Source organism: Oncorhynchus clarkii, chromosome 5, assembly GCF_045791955.1.
Source record: "Oncorhynchus clarkii lewisi isolate Uvic-CL-2024 chromosome 5, UVic_Ocla_1.0, whole genome shotgun sequence".
NCBI classification, from domain to species: Eukaryota; Metazoa; Chordata; class Actinopteri; order Salmoniformes; family Salmonidae; genus Oncorhynchus; species Oncorhynchus clarkii.
The window spans coordinates 57,644,371-57,668,803 of record NC_092151.1 but is presented as its reverse complement, the minus strand read 5'-3'; the positions used below and the strand labels follow the sequence as shown (position 1 = coordinate 57,668,803).

The 24,433-nt window shown below is 43.2% G+C and overlaps 1 protein-coding gene across 1 annotated transcript in view; it reads left to right on the top strand.

The window, feature by feature from the left end:
• Positions 1-4,289: 4,289 nt before the first annotated feature.
• Positions 4,290-24,433, top strand: part of LOC139409069 (microtubule-associated serine/threonine-protein kinase 3-like) — a 61,838-nt gene continuing 41,694 nt past the window's right edge. Inside the window, 2 exon segments of the mRNA XM_071153747.1 lie at positions 4,290-4,421; positions 18,946-19,035. Of these exon segments, the coding sequence (XP_071009848.1) occupies positions 4,375-4,421; positions 18,946-19,035 (137 nt within the window). The 5' untranslated portion in view covers positions 4,290-4,374.

Below are 24,433 nucleotides of genomic sequence, written 5' to 3'. Positions count from 1 at the left end.
CTCTACAGCTGCAGTAAAATAAAATTCATCATTACAATAAAACAATATGGTGACCTCCAAAAGCCAGATGGAGATGTGTAAATTAGACAGACGGTCCTTATATGACTTTAGTATAGGCTGTGCTGCATGTAGGCCTACCTGTCACAAGAAAAAAGTTACCATAATGAGATGCATAGTGAACTGCACTCCATACTGAGATGGGCTGTCCGTCCCCACCATGAGCATCCCCTCCTCCCTCCTCCAGACCATCTCACATTCCTCACTTCACTCACCGCTAGCCTCACCACTTTCACGGCTGGCTCTCCGCTCTGCCAAAGCTCTCCAGTGTTCTCATCCTCCTAGATCTATCCTCTGCCTTTGAGACTGTGAACCATCAGATCCTCCTTTCCACCCTCTCAGCGCTGGATGTCTCAGGCTCTGCGCACTCTTGGATTGCATCCTAACTGGCAGGCAGCTTCTACCAGGTGACGTGGAGAGGATCTGTGTCTGCACCACGTGCTGTCACTACTGGTGTTCCCCAGGGCTCGGTTCTAGGCACTCTCCTCTTTTATCTATATACTAAGTCACTCGGCTCTGTCATATCCTCACATGGTCTCTCCTATCGTTGCTTTTTAAAAATTATTTTACCCCTTTTTGTCCCCAATTTTGTGGTATCCATCGCTGCAACTCCAGAATGACTCAGGAGATGTGAAGGTCTAGAGCTGTGCATCCTCCGAAACACAACCCAGCCAAGCCGCACTGCTTCTTGACACAATGCCCGCTTAACCCGGAAGCCAGCCGCAACAATGTGTCGAAGGAAACACTGTACACCTGGCGACCGGGTAAGCATGTCACAGGAGTTGCTAGTTTGCAATGGGACATCCCTGCCGGCCAAACCCTCCCCTAACCCTGATGACTCTGGGCCAATTGTGTGCTGCCCCATTGGTCTCCCATCGCGGCCGGCTGCGACAGAGCCTGGATTTGCGGCAGGTTATCCAGTGACACAGCTAGCACTGCAATGCATTGCCTTAGACCACTGCGCCATTCGGGAGGCCCCCTCTCCTATAATTGCTATGCGGATGACACTCAACTACTTTTCTCCTTCCCTCTTCTGGCAACCAGGTGGCAGCACACATCTCTGCATGCCTGGCAGACATCTCAGATTTTGTGGTCAATTAAAACCTGGTTGCCTCTACCTGGAGGCTGAAACTTGGCCGTAAGTGGATATTCCAGCAATATCCCCAAGCACACATCGAAATCCAGAAAGAAATGGTTAATTTACCACAAAATCATCTCATCTCAGTCTCCCATTGAAAACCTGTGGTTATAAATTGAAGAGGGCAGTTGAATGATATCAAGGATCTGAAAAGAAGAACCATTTTTGGTTCCAGGTAGAACCCTTTAGGTTTCACCAGAGAACTCTCTGTGGAATCCAAAATAGTTCTACCGTTAACCAAAAGGGTTTTACCTGCAACCAAAAAGGGTTCTTCAAAAGGTTATTCTATGGAGACAGCCGAAGAATCCTTTCAGGTTCTAGATAGAAAAAAAGATGCTAAGACTGTATGGAGGAATGGTCTAAGATCCCTGCCAATGTGATCTCTAATCTTATAAAACATTTTAGAAAAAAGTTCAGTGCCGTTATCCTCACAATGTGAGATATTGAAAGGTATTGAGAACAGGGGCGCCAAGACCCCTTTCTTTTTTAGATGTCATTTTATTTTTTGTTAAACCAACTTTTTTTTGATTTTATGAGGAAAAATTATATTTTTTGCATACAATATAGCTGAGTATTTGTATTTATTTTATACAGTCTTTTTGGCTAATGTTCATCAGGGATGCCAATAATTTTGTACCCGACTGTATATCATTGCTGACTCATTTGATCATTTTCATTACAGAATAACTGGTGCCTTTTCAGACTTTATGACACAATCGTGAACAAATTCTCAGTACTTCATTTTGTTGGAATCACTCTGATCAAAGACCGGATCACAAATCTGTTTTCTTTTTTTGGTAATTGTGACATACAACATCAGGGCCTGAATTGAATTAATCCAAACATGAAGCAAACTCAAAATCCAGAGGAATCATGCTCCTGTGCTTTTTGAACTGCTCTTTTAATGGCTGTTTTATTCAAATATGTTGACAATAAAGTTCAATTGAATTCAGTACTGAATATGAAAGCAACGTTAGCTGTGGCTCACTTGTTGCACTCTGTTTTCTGTTCTGCCTAAATGTCCATCTGGATGGGGAAGAGATAGTTAGAAAAGAGTGAGGCGGAGGTATAGCCCTTGTCACCATGGTAACAGAGGAACCTGTTCTCTTTAGCTGTTCCAAGCAGCAAGCTTCTCAAAACAAGAGAAAAGCATTAACAGGAAACCTCCACTTATGTCCTCCATTTTCACTTATGTCCTCCATTTTCACTTATGTCCTCTTTGAACATAGGATCTCTTGTTCTTCCTTCTAATGTCAATGTTTCACACTAAATATCCCATTAGTTAATGTGACATTGCTTTAATACATTGTGCTTTTGAGAGAGAGCTGTGGTTTGATTAATGGAATACAGGGGGGATGTTCAGGGGAGGGGGAGTTTAAGGGTGGAATTCCAAAATGTGTCTTTCCAAGCAAGCTTTGAATATCACAGATGCATAGGGTCAAATCTGGAGTATGCGCAGGCTCCTAGCAACCACCAGTAACCATGTGCTGCCTTAGTAACCAATGTTGTCTACATTTTTGTAGAATAAGATATAAGCATTAAACCTAATTAGTACAGATACGCACACGCACATGCCCAAACACACACTTATGCAAACACATGCATGCACGCATGCACACTCACACACAAACATGCACAGCACACGCATGCACACACAAACATGACCGGCACACAGGAGCACACACACACGCACACACGCACACACAAGCACAAATCTTATAGAGACTAATATACAGAGTAGATCTGGCTCTGGTGATAGCATAGTAGACTGAGAGGAATTCCTGGAGCAGCTTTGGGATAGGCTACCAACAGTCCTCATCTTGAGCAACAGCTTGTGATTATGTTGTCGGTGCGTCAGTAAATTGCCTACTGACGGCTATCCCGGGCTATAATTATGCACATCAATTTGCATGTTATTTCAGATTGCACACCGTCATTGATTTAGCCGGATTTTTATCAATTCAAATCGATTTAAAGGGATAGTTCACTCAAATTTCAAAATATCATTGGTCTCCTTACCCTGTAAACAGTCTACACTCTTAGGTGCTATCTAGAACCTAAAACTGTTTTCTGACTGTCCCCATAGGAGAATCCTTTGAATAACCCTTTTTGGTCCCAGAGAGGGTTCTATATGTACCTAAAAAGGTTATCCTATAGGGACAGCCTAAGAATGCTTTTGGAACCCTTTTTTCAAGGTATGACAGAAATCCATGCTTTGGTTTTGTTTAGCTGACCACATGTTTTTTTAATGGTAACCTTTTTAGCATTTGTGACACAAATCCAATGAATGTCAGTGATACCTACTGTATATTAGTGCTTTATGTCCAAATCACCCTAAAGCATCTAAAAATGTATTGTGTAGGCTAACTTAATTAAGTTTCTATAGATGATTTGGACATGAAGTGTAAAAAATTCTAATATAGGTAACTTACCATTGACTTGCATTGGTTCGTGCCACAAATGAAAACAAGTTAGCATTTAAAACAGTGGCCACGTAAACAGACTGCTTACAGGGCAAGGAAAGCCAAATGTCATTTGTAATTTGGATGAACTATCCATTTAACTTAGGAGGTAAATTAATCTTACACTCTCAACACAACTTATCTCTTCCAACACCTTCTCCAGGGCCGATTGATTACCTTGATCAACACCTTCACCATTACCCTCGCACCATAGTCTGGTCCATTTTTAGCACAGTGGGCCTGTCTAAATTGTTGTTATTTTTTTGTGCAAAATTGTAATTATATGGCTAATATTGATGGCCTTGATATAAAAAAAAAATCGACCGGTGTGGAGGCCTCGAGGGGAAAAATGCGCTGGTGTGATAGAAATGCCTGGGCCGATTTCTGGTCCAAGTCCGTCCCTGGTGGTGATCGCGGTTCCAACCGCGCTGCTGCTCCTCATTTCTTCACTGGTGCGCTTTGGACTACACACTTGACGCGCGCCTTTTCAGAAATGGATTGCCTATGTCGAGTTTGCCTTCATTGACATGTTGTGTTTGTACCAGTTAGCGACGATGTGCCGAAGCCACTGATAAACGACAGCTACTTGACAGTTCTTTTTAGGTCCCGCCGCACTATGATAGAGAAACTGTTCGCAAAATCACCAGTGTCGCAACGTGACAAGTGAAGTGCAAGCAGCAGTCAACGGAGATCCCTCTTGGCAGGAGTCGTAGAAGGATGAAGTCGAGGAGAGACAAGCTGAAAATCCCCTCCCTTACTTTGGAGTAAGTTTGCATGCTTTTATATAGTGTATAACTTATGCACATTGATCTACATAACCATTCATTCATGTTGTCGGGGGAACCATGGGAAATCACTTATATTTTATTAAGGTAAGTAAATGTAGCCTAAGTGCACCTTTGGGTATAATGTTCTATTATTCATGTATGTAGGGCCTACTGTAGCCTATGTTTGACTATAAATGATCAATTAATGTCTTAGATGTTATAATAGTCAACAATCCCTATAGACTACTGTACTCTGATGCACTCAAATCATGCTTATTTTTCTGTGAGTATTTGAAGTGATAGATATGGTACACTCTTGGAATAAAAGGTGCTATCTAGAACCTTTAAAGGGTCCTTCAGCTGTCACCATAGGAGAACCCTTTGAAGAACCCTTGTTGGTTCCAGGTAGAACCTTTCCAAAGAGGGTTCTACATGAAACCCAAAATGGTTCTACCTGGATCCAAAAAGGGTTTTTATCTGGAACCAAAAATGATTCTCCTATGCAAACAGCCGAAGAATCCTTTTTTTTCTGAGAGTTTACAGCGATTGAAGCCCTAATAGTAGCTAGCCTACAGTATGTGCTTGATAAGAAAAGACAACAGGCTACAGTGGTGTGCCAATGTATCTCTCAACTCTACCAGTTGCAACCAGTTTCTTGCACGCAGTATTTAACACGCAGTATGGAACCTACAGACACCTAGTGTGTTTCCCGATGAGACCCACTCAGCTTGTAGGCTGCAGGAGTTTTGAACACACATTGAGTGAGTGATTATCGTGGTGTTGAACTCAGAACGTTAATTTATTTTTCTGTCTCTTTGTCTATTGAGATTTGACCAATGACTTAAGCTAGTTCTGCAAGATGAGCTAATATAGCCAGCCTACTTATTTATGTTGGTGAATTTATGGATGCTGGTATATACTGTACTTTGTTGAAATTGAACCAATTATCAGATCATAAACTGAATGTGAATTTGAGGGGTGCTTCTCACTTTGATGGTGGGTGGGGGGATAGGAATTTGTCTACATTCAATCCAGAAATACATTAGACTAGATGTTTTTCAAAGTGACCTCCGCACACAGATTATTTGCCCTTTTCAGAATTATTGTCAAGATGTCACATAGCTTTGATTCAGGCCAGTGTCAAACACGTGTTTCACATATCACTCACTCCCTACACAAATGTCTGTCATTTTGGAAATATGCACCCATTTCCCAAATGCTTTACTGTGATTCTTGCCTCCTTCAAAGGATTAGCATTGCTGCAGTTCTCGTCTTTCCACCCACTCTCCATTCTGAGCCAATGTAGCCAGGGGCTGCCTGTTTGCCTGCCTGCTGCCCACTAGACGCTGATCCATAAAGCGTAGGAGCTTTTTCTCCAAAATCTGACTCTCCCATGGATCACAGGCTCAGCGTAGGGTGTTGACCCCCCAGTTTTGTGGGTGCAGCACGATGAGCAACATGAGCGCACTGCAGAGACCCTTTTCTGAGCAACCACTGTGTCCACAGAACGCTTCACACAAAGTTTGTTTTTTTAGTCACAAAACGAAAGCAAAACATGGGAGCTCTCGGGTTTGACCGTGTGTTGCAGCAAATGCAGCTCCCCCAAACGTCTACCACTACTGGATATAAACATAACACCTCACTCACTAATTAAGTAGGTGGAGAGCTGCAATCTAACGATTAACAATGAGGTGACGCACAATGTGGAACAATCTAATTCAGAGCGTCGTAGATGGGTTGGAGGGGTGAGAAAAAAATATTTTGAAATGATGAGGCGTGACTGTGAGTGATAGGTAATTATGAGTTAGCACAGTGCAGTCAGTGTCTTCGTGCAGAGGCTTGTTTTCCAACCATCTCTTTTATTACTATGACAACAGGCTCATCTCGCTGCCGCAGAAGCATGTTCTATGTTCTATGTTCTGCACTGGATCTGAAGAGCCCTCTGCCGCAGCAACACTAAAACCATATCAACATTGTGCATTTGTGATAGCAAAGCACAGATCTGTACATGAAAATCAATAAAGCCAGCCTTCCAGCAGATGACTTCTGACGGCCAGCCTGCTACGGTATTATAGCTGAACGGTCATATTTTGACACGTGAGCACGATGGCAGATGTTTTGGGGTGTGTTTCTATAGCAAGTCTTCCTATGGAATAGGGCTGTGACGGTCATGGAATTTCGAGGACGGTTATTGTTTATTTTTTCATGTGTATTTTTAAATGTTCTCCCGCTCCTGACTGCATGTGCTTCCATATAAATAGATGATATGTATATGTGTGCTGCTGCTGCAGGGGGAGGGGGGGGGGGGGGGTCAGCCTAGGTAGCCAAAGACTTGTTTGCTAGAACACCTTGCTTGTTTCAGCAAGGAGCAAGAAAGTTTAATCCCGTTGTTAAGAGTCCATGTTGTCGCAGAAACAGACTCAAGCGCGCAGATGCCCGGCCTCGCCGTCTTCAGTCAGCTGTTCGTTCCACAAAACATACAAAAACAGTTTTCTTTTTTTTATGACGGTGTTCACCCATAACTGTCGGTTACACAGGTTATAAGGTAATTGTGCCAGCCCTACTATAGAATACAGAGGACGGCATGAGCTAATTGTATGTTCCAAAACACAAGAACAGAACTTCTCAGGCTCCATCTCAGTGTGCTTCATTCTATATCTAAAGGACTCCTGATATCTCCAGGAGTGAGAAGTGCAATTTCTGTCTTAATCAGTTGTTGTCTTTTTGCTAGCTAGGTCCATCTACTTTAAGTGCTGTCTGTGTTCCCTATGTATGAACTGCTGACTGCTGTTGACTTGCAGATGATTGTTGACATATCAACCAGGATTAAGGTTTATGGAAATGTGTGACTGTTGCTGTCTTCATAATCAGTGGCTCTATTGGAGGGGGAGTGGTTTCTCCTCTCCTAGACAATCACTACCTGGAGGTGAGGACGGGGCAAGGGGATACCTACCGCAGTCAGTTGCACAACTGAATGCATTCAACTGAAATGTGTCTTCCGCTAGACTATGTGCTCTTCACCTCTGCAAGGGTATCCTGGAAGGATATTGACTTCATCCCGTCAGTTGAGGATGCCTGGTCATTCTTTAAAAGTAACTTTCTCACCATCTTAGACAAACATGCTCTGTTCAAAAAATGCAGAACTAAGAACAGATATAGCCCTTGGTTCACTCCAGACCTGACTGCCCTCGACCAGCACAAAAACATCCTGTGGCGGACTGCAATAGTCCCCGCGATATGCAACTGATCAGGGAAGTCAGGAACCAATACACGCAGTCAGTCAGGAAAGCAAAGGCCAGCTTTTTCAAGCAGAAATTTGCATCCTGTAGCTCTAACTCAAAAGTTCTGGGACACTGTAAAGTCCATGGAGAACAAGAGCACCTCCTCCCAGATGCCCACTGCACTGAGGCTAGGTAACACGGTCACCACCGATAAATCCGTGATAATCGAAAACTTCAACAAGCATTTCTCAACAGCTGACCATGCCTTCCTCCTGGCTACTCCAACCTCGGCCAACAGCTCCACCCCCCCCCCCCCCCCCCCCACCTCCGCAGCTACTCGCCCACGCCTCCGCAGCTTCTCCTTTACCCAAATCCAGATAGCAGATGTTCTGAAACAGCTGCAAAACCTGGACCCGTACAAATCAGCTGGGCTTGACAATCTGGACCCTCTATTTCTGAAACTGTGCAATCCGGTCACGGGTCACGGGTACACCTCAGCCACGCTCAAGGTGCTAAATGATATCATAACCGCCATCGATAAAAGACAGTACTGTGCAGCCGTCTTCATCGACCTGGCCAAGGCTTTCGACTCTGTCAATCACCATATTCTTATCGGCAGACTCAGTAGCCTCAGTTTTTCTAATGACTGCCTTGCCTGGTTCACCAACTACTTTGCAGACAGAGTTCAGTGTGTCAAATCGGAGGGCATGTTGTCCGGTCCTCTGACAGTCTCTATGGGGGTACCACAGGGTTCAATTCTCGGGCCGACTCTTTTCTCTGTATATATCAACGATGTTGCTCTTGCTGCGGGTGATTCCCTGATCCACCTCTACGCAGACGACACCATTCTGTATACTTCTGGCCCTTCCTTGGACACTGTGCTATCTAACCTCCAAACAAGCTTCAATGCCATACAACACTCCTTCCGTAGCCTCCAACTGCTCTTAAACGCTAGTAAAACCAAATGCATGCTTTTCAACCGTTCACTGCCTGCACCCACCCGCTCGACTAGCATCACCACCCTGGATGGTTCCGACCTAGAATATGTGGACATCTATAAGTACCTAGGTGTCTGGCTAGACTGCAAACTCTCCTTCCAGACTCATATCAAACATCTCCAATCTAAAATAAAATCTAGAGACGGCTTTCTATTTCGCAACAAAGCCTCCTTCACCCACGCCGCCAAACTTACCCTAGTAAAACTGACTATTCTACCGATCCTCGACTTCGGCGATGTCATCTACAAAATAACTTCCAATACTCTACTCAGCAAACTGGATGCAGTTTATCACAGTGCCATCCGTTTTGTTACTAAAGCACCTTATACCACCCACCACTGCGACCTGTATGCTCTAGTCAGCTGGCCCTCGCTACATGTTCGCCGCCAGACCCACTGGCTCCAGGTTATCTACAAGTCTATGCTAGATAAAGCTCCGCCTTATCTCAGTTCACTGGTCGCGATGGCAACACCCACCCGTAGCACGCGCTCCAGCAGGTGTATCTCACTGATCATCCCTAAAGCCAAAACCTCATTTGGCCGCCTTTCCTTCCAGTTCTCTGCTGCCTGCGACTGGAATGAACTGCAAAAATCTCTGAAGTTGGAGACTTTTATCTCCCTCACCAGCTATCTGAGCAGCTAACCGATTGCTGCAGCTGTACATAGTCCATCGGTATATAGCCCACCCATTTTACCTACCGCATCTCCATACTGTTTTTATTTATTTACTTTTCTGCTCTTTTGCACACCAGTATCTCTACCTGCACATGTTCGTCTGATCATTTATCACTCCAGTGTTAATCTGCTAAATTGTAATTATTCACTCCTATGGCCCATTTATTGCCTACCTCCTCATGGCTTTTGCACACAATGTATATAGATTATTTTTTTTCTACTGTTATTGACTTGTTTATTGTTTATTGTTTACTCCATGTGTAACTCTGTGTTGTTGTCTGTTCACACTGCTATGCTTTATCTTGGCCAGGTCGCAGTTGCAAATGAGAACTTGTTCTCAACTAGCCTACCTGGTTAAATAAAGGTGAAATAAAAAAATAAAATAAAAAGGGAATTAGTGTTAGTAATTCAGTCTCCCCTGTTTTCTCAGTGGCAGCTGTCAGTGGCAAAACTAAGATCGTCGCCAAAACAAAGACAGTTCTGCTGAGTTATTCGAGGTAGGAAATAAAAGAGGAAGGTTCCACACCACTCTCTCACTTGAGTATCTTACCTAGTTATTTTCAGATGATCTCATTTGGCTATTTTGTAGCTTTAGCAACTATGTGTGTGTTTTCTATACCTGTTTGCTCCTTTCCCCGTAGGCTTTACAGACGCTCCCCACCCTTGGTTGCAACCCTTCTCATTTAGTTTAACCTGCTCACACAACCCATGTGGAATTCCTGGTCTCTTGCAGCGTTTGAAACTGACAATCTGTGGTCAAGAACGTCGAGTTCGTCTCCGCCTATGCTTTAAAAAAAATAGGATACCCATTAGCCAACGCCTTGTCTTACTGGGGTCCGACACGTGCTGCCCTTCAGTCCTTTGACTTTTTGGCCCTGATGTAGACATGGGTCACCCCAGAGAACACTGTTACTCCAGCTGCTCTCACTTCATCTGATTACGTTTTTCTGTCATAGTCCGAGAACATCTGGTTGTCGTGGTGGTGACACAGGGCTACTCATTTCTCCAAAGTGGACATTTTCTCTTGTCTCCCTCTCTCACTTGTCCATCTCCTCATTTGAATTCCATGCCGTCAGTGTCACTTATCCACTATTTCCCACTTGGTGCCCTTAGAGAGATCCTCAATGAGCTTGAAACGTTGATAAGCTCATTTCCTGATGATGTCTCACCCCTCTTCGTACTTGGCGACTTCAACTTCCTGATGCCTGCTTTTGATTAATTTCTTTCCAACTCTTTCTTTCCCCTCCTTGCCCCTTTTGACCTTCCCCAGTCCCCTCCCACTCACAAGGCAGGCAATATGCTTGACCTCATCTTGACCTTACCTGTTCGCCTACTAATCTCACTTTAACCGCCCTCCAGGTCTCTGATCACTACTTTGTTTCCTTTTATGTCTCCCTCTCTTCCAACCATAGCCACTCAGCCTCTATCCAGATGATCATGAGCCGTCGCAATCTTCTCTCTCTCTCTCCCACTACTCTCTCCTCTTCTATCCTATCATCTCTCCCTTTTGATAAATCCTTCTCCCTCCTGTCTCTTGATTCTATCTCTTCGACTCTACTCTTCTCCCTTTCTGCATCCTATGATTTGCACTCTCTCCTTTCCTCCTGTCCGGCTCGGCCCTCCCCTCTTGCTCCATGGCTGAGTCACTCATTGCTAGCTTACACAACAGGGCTGCAGGCAGCTGAGCAAAAATTTAGAAAAATGAAACTTCCGGAGGACCTATCATCCTTTGGCGTCAGCTTGTCTCCTTAGTCCTCCACCCCCTTCCCCTCCCTCCTCCCTCTATGCGGACAACTTTGACCTTCTCCCATTCCTCACTTCCTTCATCAACTCATCCCTGATCATTGGCTGTGTCCCCTCTGACATAGAAAACTACAGACCGGTATCCATTCTTGCTTTTATTTCCAAAACACTTGAGCCTGCTGCGTCTGACTAATTCTCTCACTATCTCTCTCAGAAAGATCTTCTTGACCCTAACCTGTCACGCTTCAAGACAGGTCACTCAACCAAGACTGCTCTTCTCTGTGTCATGGAGGCTCTCTCTGCCAAAGCTGACACTCTCCTCTGCTCTCATCCTCCTAGATCTATCCACTGCCTTCGACACAGTGAACCATCAGATCCTCCTCTCCACCCTCTCAGGGCTGGGGTCTCAGGCTTGGCACACTCTTGGATTGCCTCCTACCTGGTAGGCCGCTCCTACCAGGTCACATGGAGAGGATCTGTGTCTGCACCATGTACTTTCACTACTGGTGTCCCCCAGGGCTCAGTTCTAGGCTCCCTCCTCTTCTCTCTATACACCAGTCACTCGGCTCTGTCATATCCTCACATGGTCTTTTAAAAAATGTATATATATTTTACCTTTATTTAACTAGGCAAGTCAGTTAAGAACAAATTCTTTTTTTCAATGCCGGGCTAGGAACAGTGGGTTAACTGCCTTGTTCAGTGGCAGAACGACAGGTTTGTACATTGTCAGCTCAGGGATTCGATCTTGCAATCTTTTGGTTACTAGTCCAACATTCTAACCCCACTAGGCTACCTGCTGCCCTTCTATCATTGCTATGCAGATGACACTCAACTACTTTTCTCCTTCCCCCCTTCTGGCACCCAGGTGACGACACGCATCTCTACGTGCCTGGCAGATATCTCAGCTTGGATGTCGGCCCACCACCTCAAGCTCAACCTCTACAAGATGAAGCTGCTCTTCCTCCCGGGAAAGGCCTACCTGCTCCAAGACCTCTCCATTACGGTTGACAACTCCACAGTGTCCCCCTCCCAGAATGCAAAGAACCTGGTGTGACCCTGGACACCCTGTTATTCTCTGCAAACATCAAAGCAGTGACTCGCTCCTGCAGGTTCATGCTCTACAACATCCGTAGAGTACGACCCTATCTAACACAGGAAGCTCCGCAGGTCCTAATCCAGGCAGTTGTCATCTCCCGTCTGGATTTCTGCAACTTGCTGTTGGCTGAGATCCCCTCTTGTGCCATCAAACCCCTGAAACGTATTCAGAATGCTGCAGTCTGCCTGCTGTTCAACCTTCACAAGTTTTCCCATGTTGCCCTGCTTCTCCACACACTCCATCGGCTTCCAGCCAAAGTTTTTGATTTACTACAAAATGGTACTTGCTTACGGAGCAGCAAGAAGAACTGCCCCTTCTTACCTTTAAGCTATGCCCAAACCACACACCCCAACCCAAGCACTCCGTTCTGCCACATCTGGTCTTTTGTCCCACAGCACCCCCTCCCCCCCTTACCCCCTCCTCACGCCCAAACCTGACCCCCCCCCCCGACATAAAGAAAGCTTTTGTGAACTAACACTCCCAATATAGTAATTTCCCCCTTACTAGCTCTGATTTTGCTGATAGCTACTTTATTGAGGAGAAATGTACTTACTATGACTGTGATATGTGGTTGTCCCAACTAGCTATCTTAAGATGAATGCACTAACTGTAAGTCGCTCTGGAAAAAAAAGTCTGCTATATGACTAAAATGTCAAATGTAAATATAAGACTGTGTACCGGTATGTATCTGACACGCTATATATTTAAATTCTCAGATGGTGTCTACATTGGGACATTAGGCTAGACCTGTCAGATAACCAGTGTTATGGAGCTAGACTTGGCCAATAACCTTTTAATGGGAAACCAGGCCAAAGTAATCAATGGTCTGAAAGGTCTGTTCATTTAACTTCTGCTTTGACTGAAAACAGCAAGACCATTGTGCTGTTGTTGCTGTTAGAAATACTAACGTTCCTAAGACAAACCCACGCTTTATTCATAAGAGGAATTTGAAGAGTTTTAATGAGCAGGCTTTCTTTCATGATTTGTTTTATTTTGACTGGAGCAAGATTGAGCTTATTCCTGATGTGGAAACTGCCTGGAAATTCTTTCATGGTGTTTTTTTCCAAATATTTTCCGAATATGCTACATTCCGCAGGTTCAGAGTTAAAGGGAGGGATAATCCATGGTTTTCTTCTGAGCTCTCTTGTATTTTTCACGAACGTAATCTAGCGTAGGCTAAAGCAAGGAAATCATGTTCTAATGCTGATTAACTTATTTTTAGGCAGTTACGAAGCAAATGTTATTTTCTTCTCAGGAAGGCCAAGTCTGAATATTTTATGTCTGTTACCTCTGATAACCTGAATGACCCTAGAAAGTTTTGGAAGGCTATTAAATCTATGTCTGGAAACAGTAATGTTAATGAATGACTGTCAAGTGTATTGAAGGACTTTGTTGCTGCATATGACAACTGAAATGCTGAATTGTTTCAATGAGCACTTTGTATCATCTGGTAGGCTGTTTGATTGGGTCTTCTGTCTCTGTTCGACCCTGTGTGGATGAACCAGTGAGAGCTGGTCAAACTTTTAGCTTTTTGCCATTCTCAGTGCAGGAGGTACATAAAGCCCTGAAATCCTTAGATCAGAGAAAGCCTGCAGGTCCTGATCTTCTTGATCCCTGCTTTTTAAATCTGGCAGCTGATTTCATAGCTGAACCACTTACATACAGTGCCTTGCGAAAGTATTCGGCCCCCTTGAAATTTGCGACCTTTTGCCACATTTCAGGCTTCAAACGTAAAGATATAAAACTGTATTTTTTTGTGAAGAATCAACAACAAGTGGGACACAATCATGAAGTGGAATGACATTTATTGGATATTTCAAACTTTTTTAGCAAATCAAAAACTGAAAAATTGGGCGTGCAAAATTATTCAGCCCCTTTACTTTCAGTGCAGCAAACTCTCTCCAGAAGTTCAGTGAGGATCTCTGAATGATCCAATGTTGACCTAAATGACTAATGATGATAAATACAATCCACCTGTGTGTAATCAAGTCTCCGTATAAATGCACCTGCACTGTGATAGTCTCAGAGGTCCGTTAAAAGCGCAGAGAGCATCATGAAGAACAAGGAACACACCAGGCAGGTCCGAGATACTGTTGTGAAGAAGTTTAAAGCCGGATTTGGATACAAAAAAGATTTCCCAAGCTTTAAACATCCCAAGGAGCACTGTGCAAGCGATAATATTGAAATGGAAGGAGTATCAGACCACTGGAAATCTACCAAGACCTGGCCGTCCCTCTAAACTTTCAGCTCAAACAAGGAGAAGACTGATCAGAGATGCAGCCAAGAGGCCCATGATCACTCTGGATGAACTGCAGAGATCTACAGCTGAGGTGGGAGACTCTGTCCATAGGACAACAATCAGTCGTATATTGCACAAATCTGGCCTTTATGGAAGAATGGCAAGAAGAAAGCCATTTTTTAAAGATATCCATAAAAAGTGTTGTTTAAAGTTTGCCACAAGCCACCTGGGAGACACACCAAACATGTGGAAGAAGGTGCTCTGGTCAGATGAAACCAAAATTGAACTTTTTGGCAACAGTGCAAAACGTTATGTTTGGCGTAAAAGCAACACAGCTGAACACACCATCCCCACTGTCAAACATGGTGGTGGCTGCATCATGGTTTGGATATGCTTTTCTTCAGCAGGGACAGGGAAGATGGTTAAAATTGATGGGAAGATGGATGGAGCCAAATACAGGACCATTCTGGAAGAAAACCTGATGGAGTCTGCAAAAGACCTGAGACTGGGACGGAGATTTGTCTTCCAACAAGACAATGATCCAAAACATAAAGCAAAATCTACAATGGAATGGTTCAAAAATAAACATATCCAGGTGTTAGAATGGCCAAGTCAAAGTCCAGACCTGAATCCAATCGAGAATCTGTGGAAAGAACTGAAAACTGCTGTTCACAAATGCTCTCCATCCAACCTCACATACCCCAAGCGACTTACAGCTGTAATCGCAGCAAAAGGTGACGCTACAAAGTATTAACTTAAGGGGGCTGAATAATTTTGCACTCCCAATTTTTCAGTTTTTGATTTGTTAAAAAAGTTTGAAACATCCAATAAATGTCGTTCCACTTCATGATTGTGTCCCACTTGTTGTTGATTCTTCACAAAAAAATACAGTTTTATATCTTTATGTTTGAAGCCTGAAATGTGGCAAAAGGTCGCAAAGTTCAAGGGGGCCGAATACTTTCGCAAGGCACTGTATTTGTTCAATCTAACCCTGGATTGTAAAAAAAATGCCAAAGATCTGGAAATCAGCATTTGTCCTACCACTTTTAAAAGGAGGAGATCCAACTCTTTTAAATAATTATAGGCCAATCTCAAAGCTGTCACCCCTGGTGAAAATACTTGAAACCCTCGTGAGTGAACAGCTAAAATAGTTTTTATATACTAACTCAATTTTATCAATATACTAATCGGGCTTCAGGAAGAAGCATAGCACAATTACAGCAGCCATGAAGGTTTTAAATGATTTCACTGAAGCCCTTGACAAAAAACAGCACGGTGTCTAACTTTTATTGATCTCTCTAAGGCTTTTGATACAGTTGCTCATGCCATACTGAAGCAGAGATTGTCGAGTGTAGGTCTTTCGGAGCATGCAGTTGCATGGTTTGCTAACTATCTGTCTGATAGAACTCAGTGCACTCAATTTGATGGGCTCATGTCTGTTAAATTGTTTGTCTATAATGGTGTGCCCCCGGGCTCTGTACTTGGTCCCCTCTTATTCACTATTTCTATAAATAATTTAGACAAAAATTTGCAAAATGCTCAACTTCACTTTTATGCTGGTGATACTGTTATTTATTGTTGTGCCTTGTCTCTCACAAAAGTTCTCCAGAACTTCCAAACTGCTTGTTATACTGTTCAACATACCTTGTGTCAATTAAAGCTTATCCTCAATACTGACAAAATTAAACTAATGGTGTTTTCTAATACAAGAAATAGATCTCTGAACCTTTCACCTATTACTACCTGTCAGGGCAATGAGATTTAGACTGTAACCTCATATAAATATCTTGGAATTTTAATTGATGACGGCCTCTCTTTTAAATTGCATATTCAACAACTTACAAAAAAATTGAAACTGAAGTTGGGATTTTATTTTAGGAATAAGTCTGTTTTCTTTTGATGCCAAAAGGAGGCTAGTATGAGCTTCATTTATGCTTTTACTAGACTATGGGGATATTTTATATACAGTGCCGTGCGAAAGTATTCGGCCCCCTTGAACTTTGCGACCTTTTGCCACATTTCAGGCTTCAAACATAAAGATATAAAACTGTATTTTTTTGTGAAGAATCAACAACAAGTGGGACACAATCATGAAGTGGAACGACATTTATTGGATATTTCAAACTTTTTTAACAAATCAAAAACTGAAAAATTGGGTGTGCAAAATGATTCAGCCCCCTTAAGTTAATACTTTGTAGCGCCACCTTTTGCTGCGATTACAGCTGTAAGTCGCTTGGGGTATGTCTCTATCAGTTTTGCACATCGAGAGACTGAATTTTTTTCCCATTCCTACTTGCAAAACAGCTCGAGCTCAGTGAGGTTGGATGGAGAGTATTTGTGAACAGCAGTTTTCAGTTCTTTCCACAGATTCTCGATTGGATTCAGGTCTGGACTTCGACTTGGCCATTCTAACACATGGATATGTTTATTTTTGAACCATTCCATTGTAGATTTTGCTTTATGTTTTGGATCATTGTCTTGTTGGAAGACAAATCTCCGTCCCAGTCTCAGGTCTTTTGCAGACTCCATCAGGTTTTCTTCCAGAATGGTCCTGTATTTGGCTCTATCCATCTTCTCATCAATTTTAACCATCTTCCCTGTCCCTGCTGAAGAAAAGCAGGCCCAAACCATGATGCTGCCACCACCATGTTTGACAGTGGGGATGGTGTGTTCAGGCTGATGAGCTGTGTTGCTTTTACGCCAAACATAACGTTTTGCACTGTTGCCAAAAAGTTCAATTTTGGTTTCATCTGACCAGAGCACCTTCTTCCACATGTTTGGTGTGTCTCCCAGGTGGCTTGTGGCAAACTTTAAACAACACTTTTTATGGATATCTTTAAAAAATGGCTTTCTTCTTGCCATTCTTCCATAAAGGCCAGATTTGTGCAATATACGACTGATTGTTGTCCTATGGACAGAGTCTCCCACCTCAGCTGTAGATCTCTGCAGTTCATCCAGAGTGATCATGGGCCTCTTGGCTGCATCTCTGATCAGTCTTCTCCTTGTTTGAGCTGAAAGTTTAGAGGGACGGCCAGGTCTTGGTAGATTTCCAGTGGTCTGATACTCCTTCCATTTCAATATTATCGCTTGCACAGTGCTCCTTGGGATGTTTAAAGCTTGGGAAATCTTTTTGTATCCAAATCCGGCTTTAAACTTCTTCACAACAGTATCTCGGACCTGCCTGGTGTATTCCTTGTTCTTCATGATGCTCTCTGCGCTTTTAACGGACCTCTGAGACTATCACAGTGCAGGTGCATTTATACGGAGACTTGATTACACACAGGTGGATTGTATTTATCATCATTAGTCATTTAGGTCAACATTGGATCATTCAGAGATCCTCACTGAACTTCTGGAGAGAGTTTGCTGCACTGAAAGTAAAGGGGCTGAATAATTTTGCACGCCCAATTTTTCAGTTTTTGATTTGTTAAAAAAGTTTGAAATATCCAATAAATGTCGTTCCACTTCATGATTGTGTCCCACTTGTTGTTGATTCTTCACAAAAAAATACAGTTTTATATCTTTATGTTTGAAGCCTGAAATGTGGCAAAAGGTCGCAAAGTTCAAGGGGGCCGAATACTTTCGCAAGGCACTGTATGAATGCTTCCGCTCAGTGTTTGAGATCAATTGACACCCTTTACCATGGACCATTGAGATGTATTTTAAACTGCTAAGCCCTGACGCACCACTGCACTTTATATACCAGGGTTGGCTGGCCTTCTCTAGTCACTCGTAGGCTCAGTCACTGGTATACTTTTATTTACAAAGCCATTTTGGGTTCACTACCATTTTATTTGGGAAATTGTTATTGTTCAGAAATGTGGTGGGTACTCTCTTCGTTCGCAGGACTTTATCCTGCTAACTGTTCCAAATGTCCGAACTGAATTTGGTTAAAGGGCTTTTATGTACTTTGCGCCATCAGCTTGGAACACCTTACAAAAATACTTTTAAACTGGAAGAACTTGTCCGATTGGTGTTTTTAAATCACTGATGAAGGATTTTGAGACTGATTCCCTGACCTGTCAATGTTTTTAATTTGCTATTTTATGATTTTTCTTTTATACTCTTGTGAATTCTATAGTTTTTACTAGATTACTTGTAGTTTTTCATGTTGTCTGTCTGTAATTGTGTAATGACTTGGACCTGCCTTTATTGGCCAGGACGCTCTTGAAAAAGAGATTTCTAATCTCAATGAGCCCTTCCTAGTTAAATAAAGGTAAAAAAAAAAAAAAAAAAGCAAGTGAGCAAAAAATCATGCTGTGACAAACCCTTGACATCGATCTGGTGTCTTGTACGGAACACTGAAATGGCTATCCGATGACAGACTATTATCCATACAATACTATCTGGAAAAAGTATCCCAAAACACAGCTGGGAAGTAAGTTGGTGTCATTTGCAAACAGTTGCCGAGTGTCTATCACAGACCTATAATGTCAGCCAATGAAAGTGAGACCTTGGGGTGCATCTCAGCCATTACCCAGGCACTGGTAGGCAACAGCGACCGTGCTGAGTCAGCACACTGATCCATGTGACCGTGTCTTGCCTTACAGTTTGTCACCCACTTGCCAGAGCCCAACTCTACTGAGCCCATGCAGCCCATGCAGCCCCTGCAGCCCCTTACAAACCCTACATCCCTGGAGGTAAGAAAGACAGCCCACATACAGCACACAGCCACATACAGCCACACAAGGGAATCAGGCCCACTTTATAGAACGGACAGGGGGCTTGAGAACAGCTCCTGTGAGGAATTATGAAGATACCTTTAAAGCAGACGTTGCTTTTACGGACTGTATTTTTGCTAATTTAATTTCACTGATGAAAGCACATTTTTCATCGCAGTAACATTGCCTAATTTGTTGAACCATAAACGTTAAAACACTGAACCATATTGTTTAGATAAAATGTTGCAACGTGCAAAATGCAGCTGCTAGAAATTGTCTTAACTATTGGAAGTCATTTGGAGGAAAGGTTGCCTGGCTTATGATGGTTGCCTGGCAACCCCCAATGGTACACTGCAGAGGAAAGGAAAACCATATGGCAAACCGAAGCAGCATACAGAATGCTATGTAGAGCACTAGGTTATTGTAATACATATAGTGAGAAATCATCTGTATCCTGATAATTTGGCAAAACTACTAAGAATATTGTTCAGTTCTGTTCACAGAGAAACTGTAATATACCAGTCATAGTTTTTGAAATGACATTTGGTTGAACTTCCTTTTAGTTTGATCAAATAATTTTTTTGACCACCAAGATTTCTTTATTTTACAATACTAAAGTGTTATGCATCAATTTCTTTCTCTACACCAGTTGTTCCTAAACTTTTTATAGTCCCGAACCCCTTCAAACATTCAACCTCCAGCTGTGTACCCCCTCTAGCACCAGGGCCAGCGCACTCTCAAATGTTGTTTTTTGCCATCATTGTAAGCCTGCCACACACACACTATACAATACATTTATTAAACATAATGACTGTGAGTTTGTCACAACCCAGCTCGTGGGAAGTGACAAAGTGCTCTTATAGGACCAAGGCACAAATAATAATATGATGATAATAATCAATAATTTTGCTCTTTATTTAACCATCTTACATATAAAGCCTTATTCACAATTTTTGATGATCAAATAACTGACCACAGGTTAATGAGAAGGGTGTGATTGAAAGGATGCACATAATTCTGCAATGTTGGGTTGTATTGGAGAGAGTTTCAGTCTTTTTCCACACATAGTCTGTGCCTGTATTTAGTTTACATGCTAGTGAGGGCCGAGAATCCACTCTCACATAGGTACGTGGTTGCAAAGGGCATCAGTGCCTTAGCAGCGCGATTTGCCAAGACAGGATATTCTGATATTCGCAGCCCAATCCAGAAATCTGGCAGTGGCTTCTGATTAAATTCAATTTTCACAGAACCAATTTCGACGAGGCTCTCTTGTTCAGATATCGGTAAGTGGACTGGATGCAGGGCATGAAAGGGATAATGAACCCAGTTGTTTGTGTCATCCGTTTTGGGAAAGTACCTGCATAATTGCGCACCCAGTTCACTCAGGTGCTTCGCTATATCACATTTGACATTGTCCGTAAGCTTGAGTTCATTTGCGTACAAAAAGTCATAAAATGATGGAAAGACCTGTGTGTTGTCCTTGTTACTGCATACAGAGAAGAGCTCCAACTTCTTAATCATAGCCTCAATTTTGTCCCGCACATTGAATATACAGTGCCTTGCGAAAGTATTCGGCCCCCTTGAACTTTGCGACCTTTTGCCACATTTCAGGCTTCAAACATAAAGATATAAAACTGTATTTTTTTGTGAAGAATCAACAACAAGTGGGACACAATCATGAAGTGGAACGACATTTATTGGATATTTCAAACTTTTTTAACAAATCAAAAACTGAAAAATTGGGCGTGCAAAATGATTCAGCCCCCTTAAGTTAATACTTTGTAGCGCCACCTTTTGCTGGGATTACAGCTGTAAGTCGCTTGGGGTATGTCTCTATCAGTTTTGCACATCGAGAGACTGACATTTTTTTCCCATTCCTCCTTGCAAAACAGCTCGAGCTCAGTGAGGTTGGATGGAGAGCATTTGTGAACAGCAGTTTTCAGTTCTTTCCACAGATTCTCGATTGGATTCAGGTCTGAACTTTGACTTGGCCATTCTAACACCTGGATATGTTTATTTTTGAACCATTCCATTGTAGATTTTGCTTTATGTTTTGGATCATTGTCTTGTTGGAAGACAAATCTCTGTCCCAGTCTCAGGTCTTTTGCAGACTCCATCAGGTTTTCTTCCAGAATGGTCCTGTATTTGGCTCCATCCATCTTCCCATCAATTTTAACCATCTTCCCTGTCCCTGCTGAAGAAAAGCAGGCCCATGATGCTGCCACCACCATGTTTGACAGTGGGGATGGTGTGTTCAGCTGTGTTGCTTTTACGCCAAACATAACGTTTTGCATTGTTGCCAAAAAGTTCAATTTTGGTTTCATCTGACCAGAGCACCTTCTTCCACATGTTTGGTGTGTCTCCCAGGTGGCTTGTGGCAAACTTTAAACGACACTTTTTATGGATATCTTTAAGAAATGGCTTTCTTCTTGCCACTCTTCCATAAAGGCCAGATTTGTGCAATATACGACTGATTGTTGTCCTATGGACAGAGTCTCCCACCTCAGCTGTAGATCTCTGCAGTTCATCCAGAGTGATCATGGGCCTCTTGGCTGCATCTCTGATCAGTCTTCTCCTTGTATGAGCTGAAAGTTTAGAGGGACGGCCAGGTCTTGGTAGATTTGCAGTGGTCTGATACTCCTTCCATTTCAATATCATCGCTTGCACAGTGCTCCTTGGGATGTTTAAAGCTTGGGAAATCTTTTTGTATCCAAATCCGGCTTTAAACTTCTTCACAACAGTATCTCGGACCTGCCTGGTGTATTCCTTGTTCTTCATGATGCTCTCTGCGCTTTTAACGGACCTCTGAGACTATCACAGTGCAGGTGCATTTATACGGAGACTTGATTACACACAGGTGGATTGTATTTATCATCATTAGTCATTTAGGTCAACATTGGATCATTCAGAGATCCTCACTGATCTTCTGGAGAGAGTTTGCTGCACTGAAAGTAAAGGGGCTGAATAATTTTGCACGCCCAATTTTTCAGTTTTTGATTTGTTAAAAAAGTTTGAAATATCCAATAAATGTCGTTCCACTTCATGATTGTTTCCCACTTGTTGTTGATTCTTCACAAAAAAATACAGTTTTATATCTTTATGTTTGAAGCCTGAAATGTGGCAAAAGGTCGCAAAGTTCAAGGGGGCCGAATACTTTCGCAAGGCACTGTATATTTGCAGAGAGTCCCTGTAATCCTAGATTCAGATCATTCGGGCGAGAAAAAACATCACCCAGATAGGCCAGTTGTGTGAGAAACCCGTCATCATGCAAGTGGTCAGACAAGTGAAAATTAGTCTCTCAATTTAATTTTTTTTGTCAATACTTTGCCCATTGATAACAGGTATGTTTTAAAATTATTACATAGTCGCTGCCCATATCATTGCATAGTGCTGAAAATACACAAGAGTTCAGGGGCCTTGTTTTCTTGTGTCCAAAACGTCTTTCCAGCTGTCAGGCATTCCCTTGGTAGCAAGATCCTCTCGGTGGATGCTGCAGTGTACCCAAGTGGCGTCGGGAGCATCTGATTGCACGCACGTTACCACTCCACTATGTCTCCCTGTCATGGCTTTTGCGCCATACAGATACCAACACATCTTGACCACCAAAGTCCATTTGATGTCACAGAGCTGTCCAGTACTTTAAAAATATCCTCTCCTGTTGTCCTGGTTTCCAGTGGTTTGCAGAAGAGGATGTCTTCCTTAATTGACCGTAGTAAACGGTCACCAGCCCGGCACCACCAGTGCCGGCACCACGCACCAGGCCTACAGTGCGCCTCGGCAGTCCAGAGCGTCCGGCAATAGTACCCAGTCCAGAGCGTCCGGCGAAAGTCCACAGTCCGGAACCTCAAATGACGGGCCACAGTCCGGAACCTCAAACAACGGGCCATAGTCCGGAACCTCCAAGGACGGGCCACAGTCCGGAACCTCCAACGACAGGCCGCAGTCCGGGGTCTCCAGCGACTGTCCCCAGTCCGGGGTCTCCAGCGACTGTCCCCATTCCGGGGTCTCCAGCGACTGTCCCCAGTCCGGGGTCTCCAGCGCCGGTCCCCAGTCCAGAACATCCGGCGATGATCCACGCAGCGAGGGTCCCCAGGCCGGGGCCTACGGCAAGGATCTGCAGTCTAGAGCCTCCGACGATGATCCACGGGTCGGTGCTACAAGAGCGGACTCAGAGTAAAAAAGGGGGACGTCGTCCAAAACCAGAGCCGCCACCGAGGTTAGATGCCCACCCAGACCCTCCCATATAGGTTTAGGTTTGCAGCAGGGAGTCCGCACCTTTTTTTTGGGGGGGGGGATACTGTCACGCCCTGACCTTAGTTATCTATGTTTTCTCTATTATTTTGGTCAGGTCAGGGTGTGACGAGGGTGGGTATATGTGTTTTTGTTCTGTCTAGGGTTTTTGAATGTTTATGTTTTTTTCTAGTCTGGGGGTTTATATGTCTATGGTTGCCTAGATTGGTTCTCAATCAGAGGTAGCTGTTTATCGTTGTCTCTAATTGGGGACCATATTTAGGTAGCCATATTCATTGGGTATTTTGTGGGTTAATGTCTAGATGTAGTTGCCTGTTAGCACTTGTGTTATTAGCTTCATGGTCGTTTTGTTGTTTTGTATAGTTTGTTCAGTGTTTATTCTTCATTAAAAGAAGTATGTATTCTTATCACGTTGCACCTTGGTCTCCGTGTTATGACGAACATGACAGGGACATATGCCAGGAGCTGTGCCAGGCCAGCCACCTCTGTTGACTCATCCAGCTGTAATGCATAGAATTCACTGGCTTGCATGAGAAGCAGTAATTGGTTCAAAACGTCTCCTGCCATGTCACTGATGTGTCGTGAAACAGTGTTGTTTGATGAAGGCATTATCTGTACAGTTTTTTGGCCTTTTCCCCCAGCATTGTCCCAGTCACGTGGTCAATGAAGCTGACAGTTGAGGACTTCTGTTTCTCAAACTAGACACACTAATGTACTTGTCCTCTTGCTCAGTTGTGCACCGGGGCCTCCCACTCCTCTTTCTATTCTGGTTAGAGCCAGTTTGCACTGTTCTGTGAAGGGAGTGGTACACCACATTGTAAGAGATCTTCAGTTTCTTGGCAATTTCTCGTTCAAAAGTGTATATACAGTTGAAGTCGGAAGTTTACATACACTTAGTTTGGAGTCATTAAAACTAGTTTTTCAACCACTCCACACATTTCTTATTAACAAACTATAGTTTTGTCAAGTCATTTAGGACATCTACTTTGTGCATGACAAGTAATTTTTCCAACAATTGTTTACAGATTATTTCACTTATACAGTGGGGCAAAAAAGTATTTAGTCAGCCACCAATTGTGCAAGTTCTCCCACTTAAAAAGATGAGAGAGGCCTTTATGACAGACAA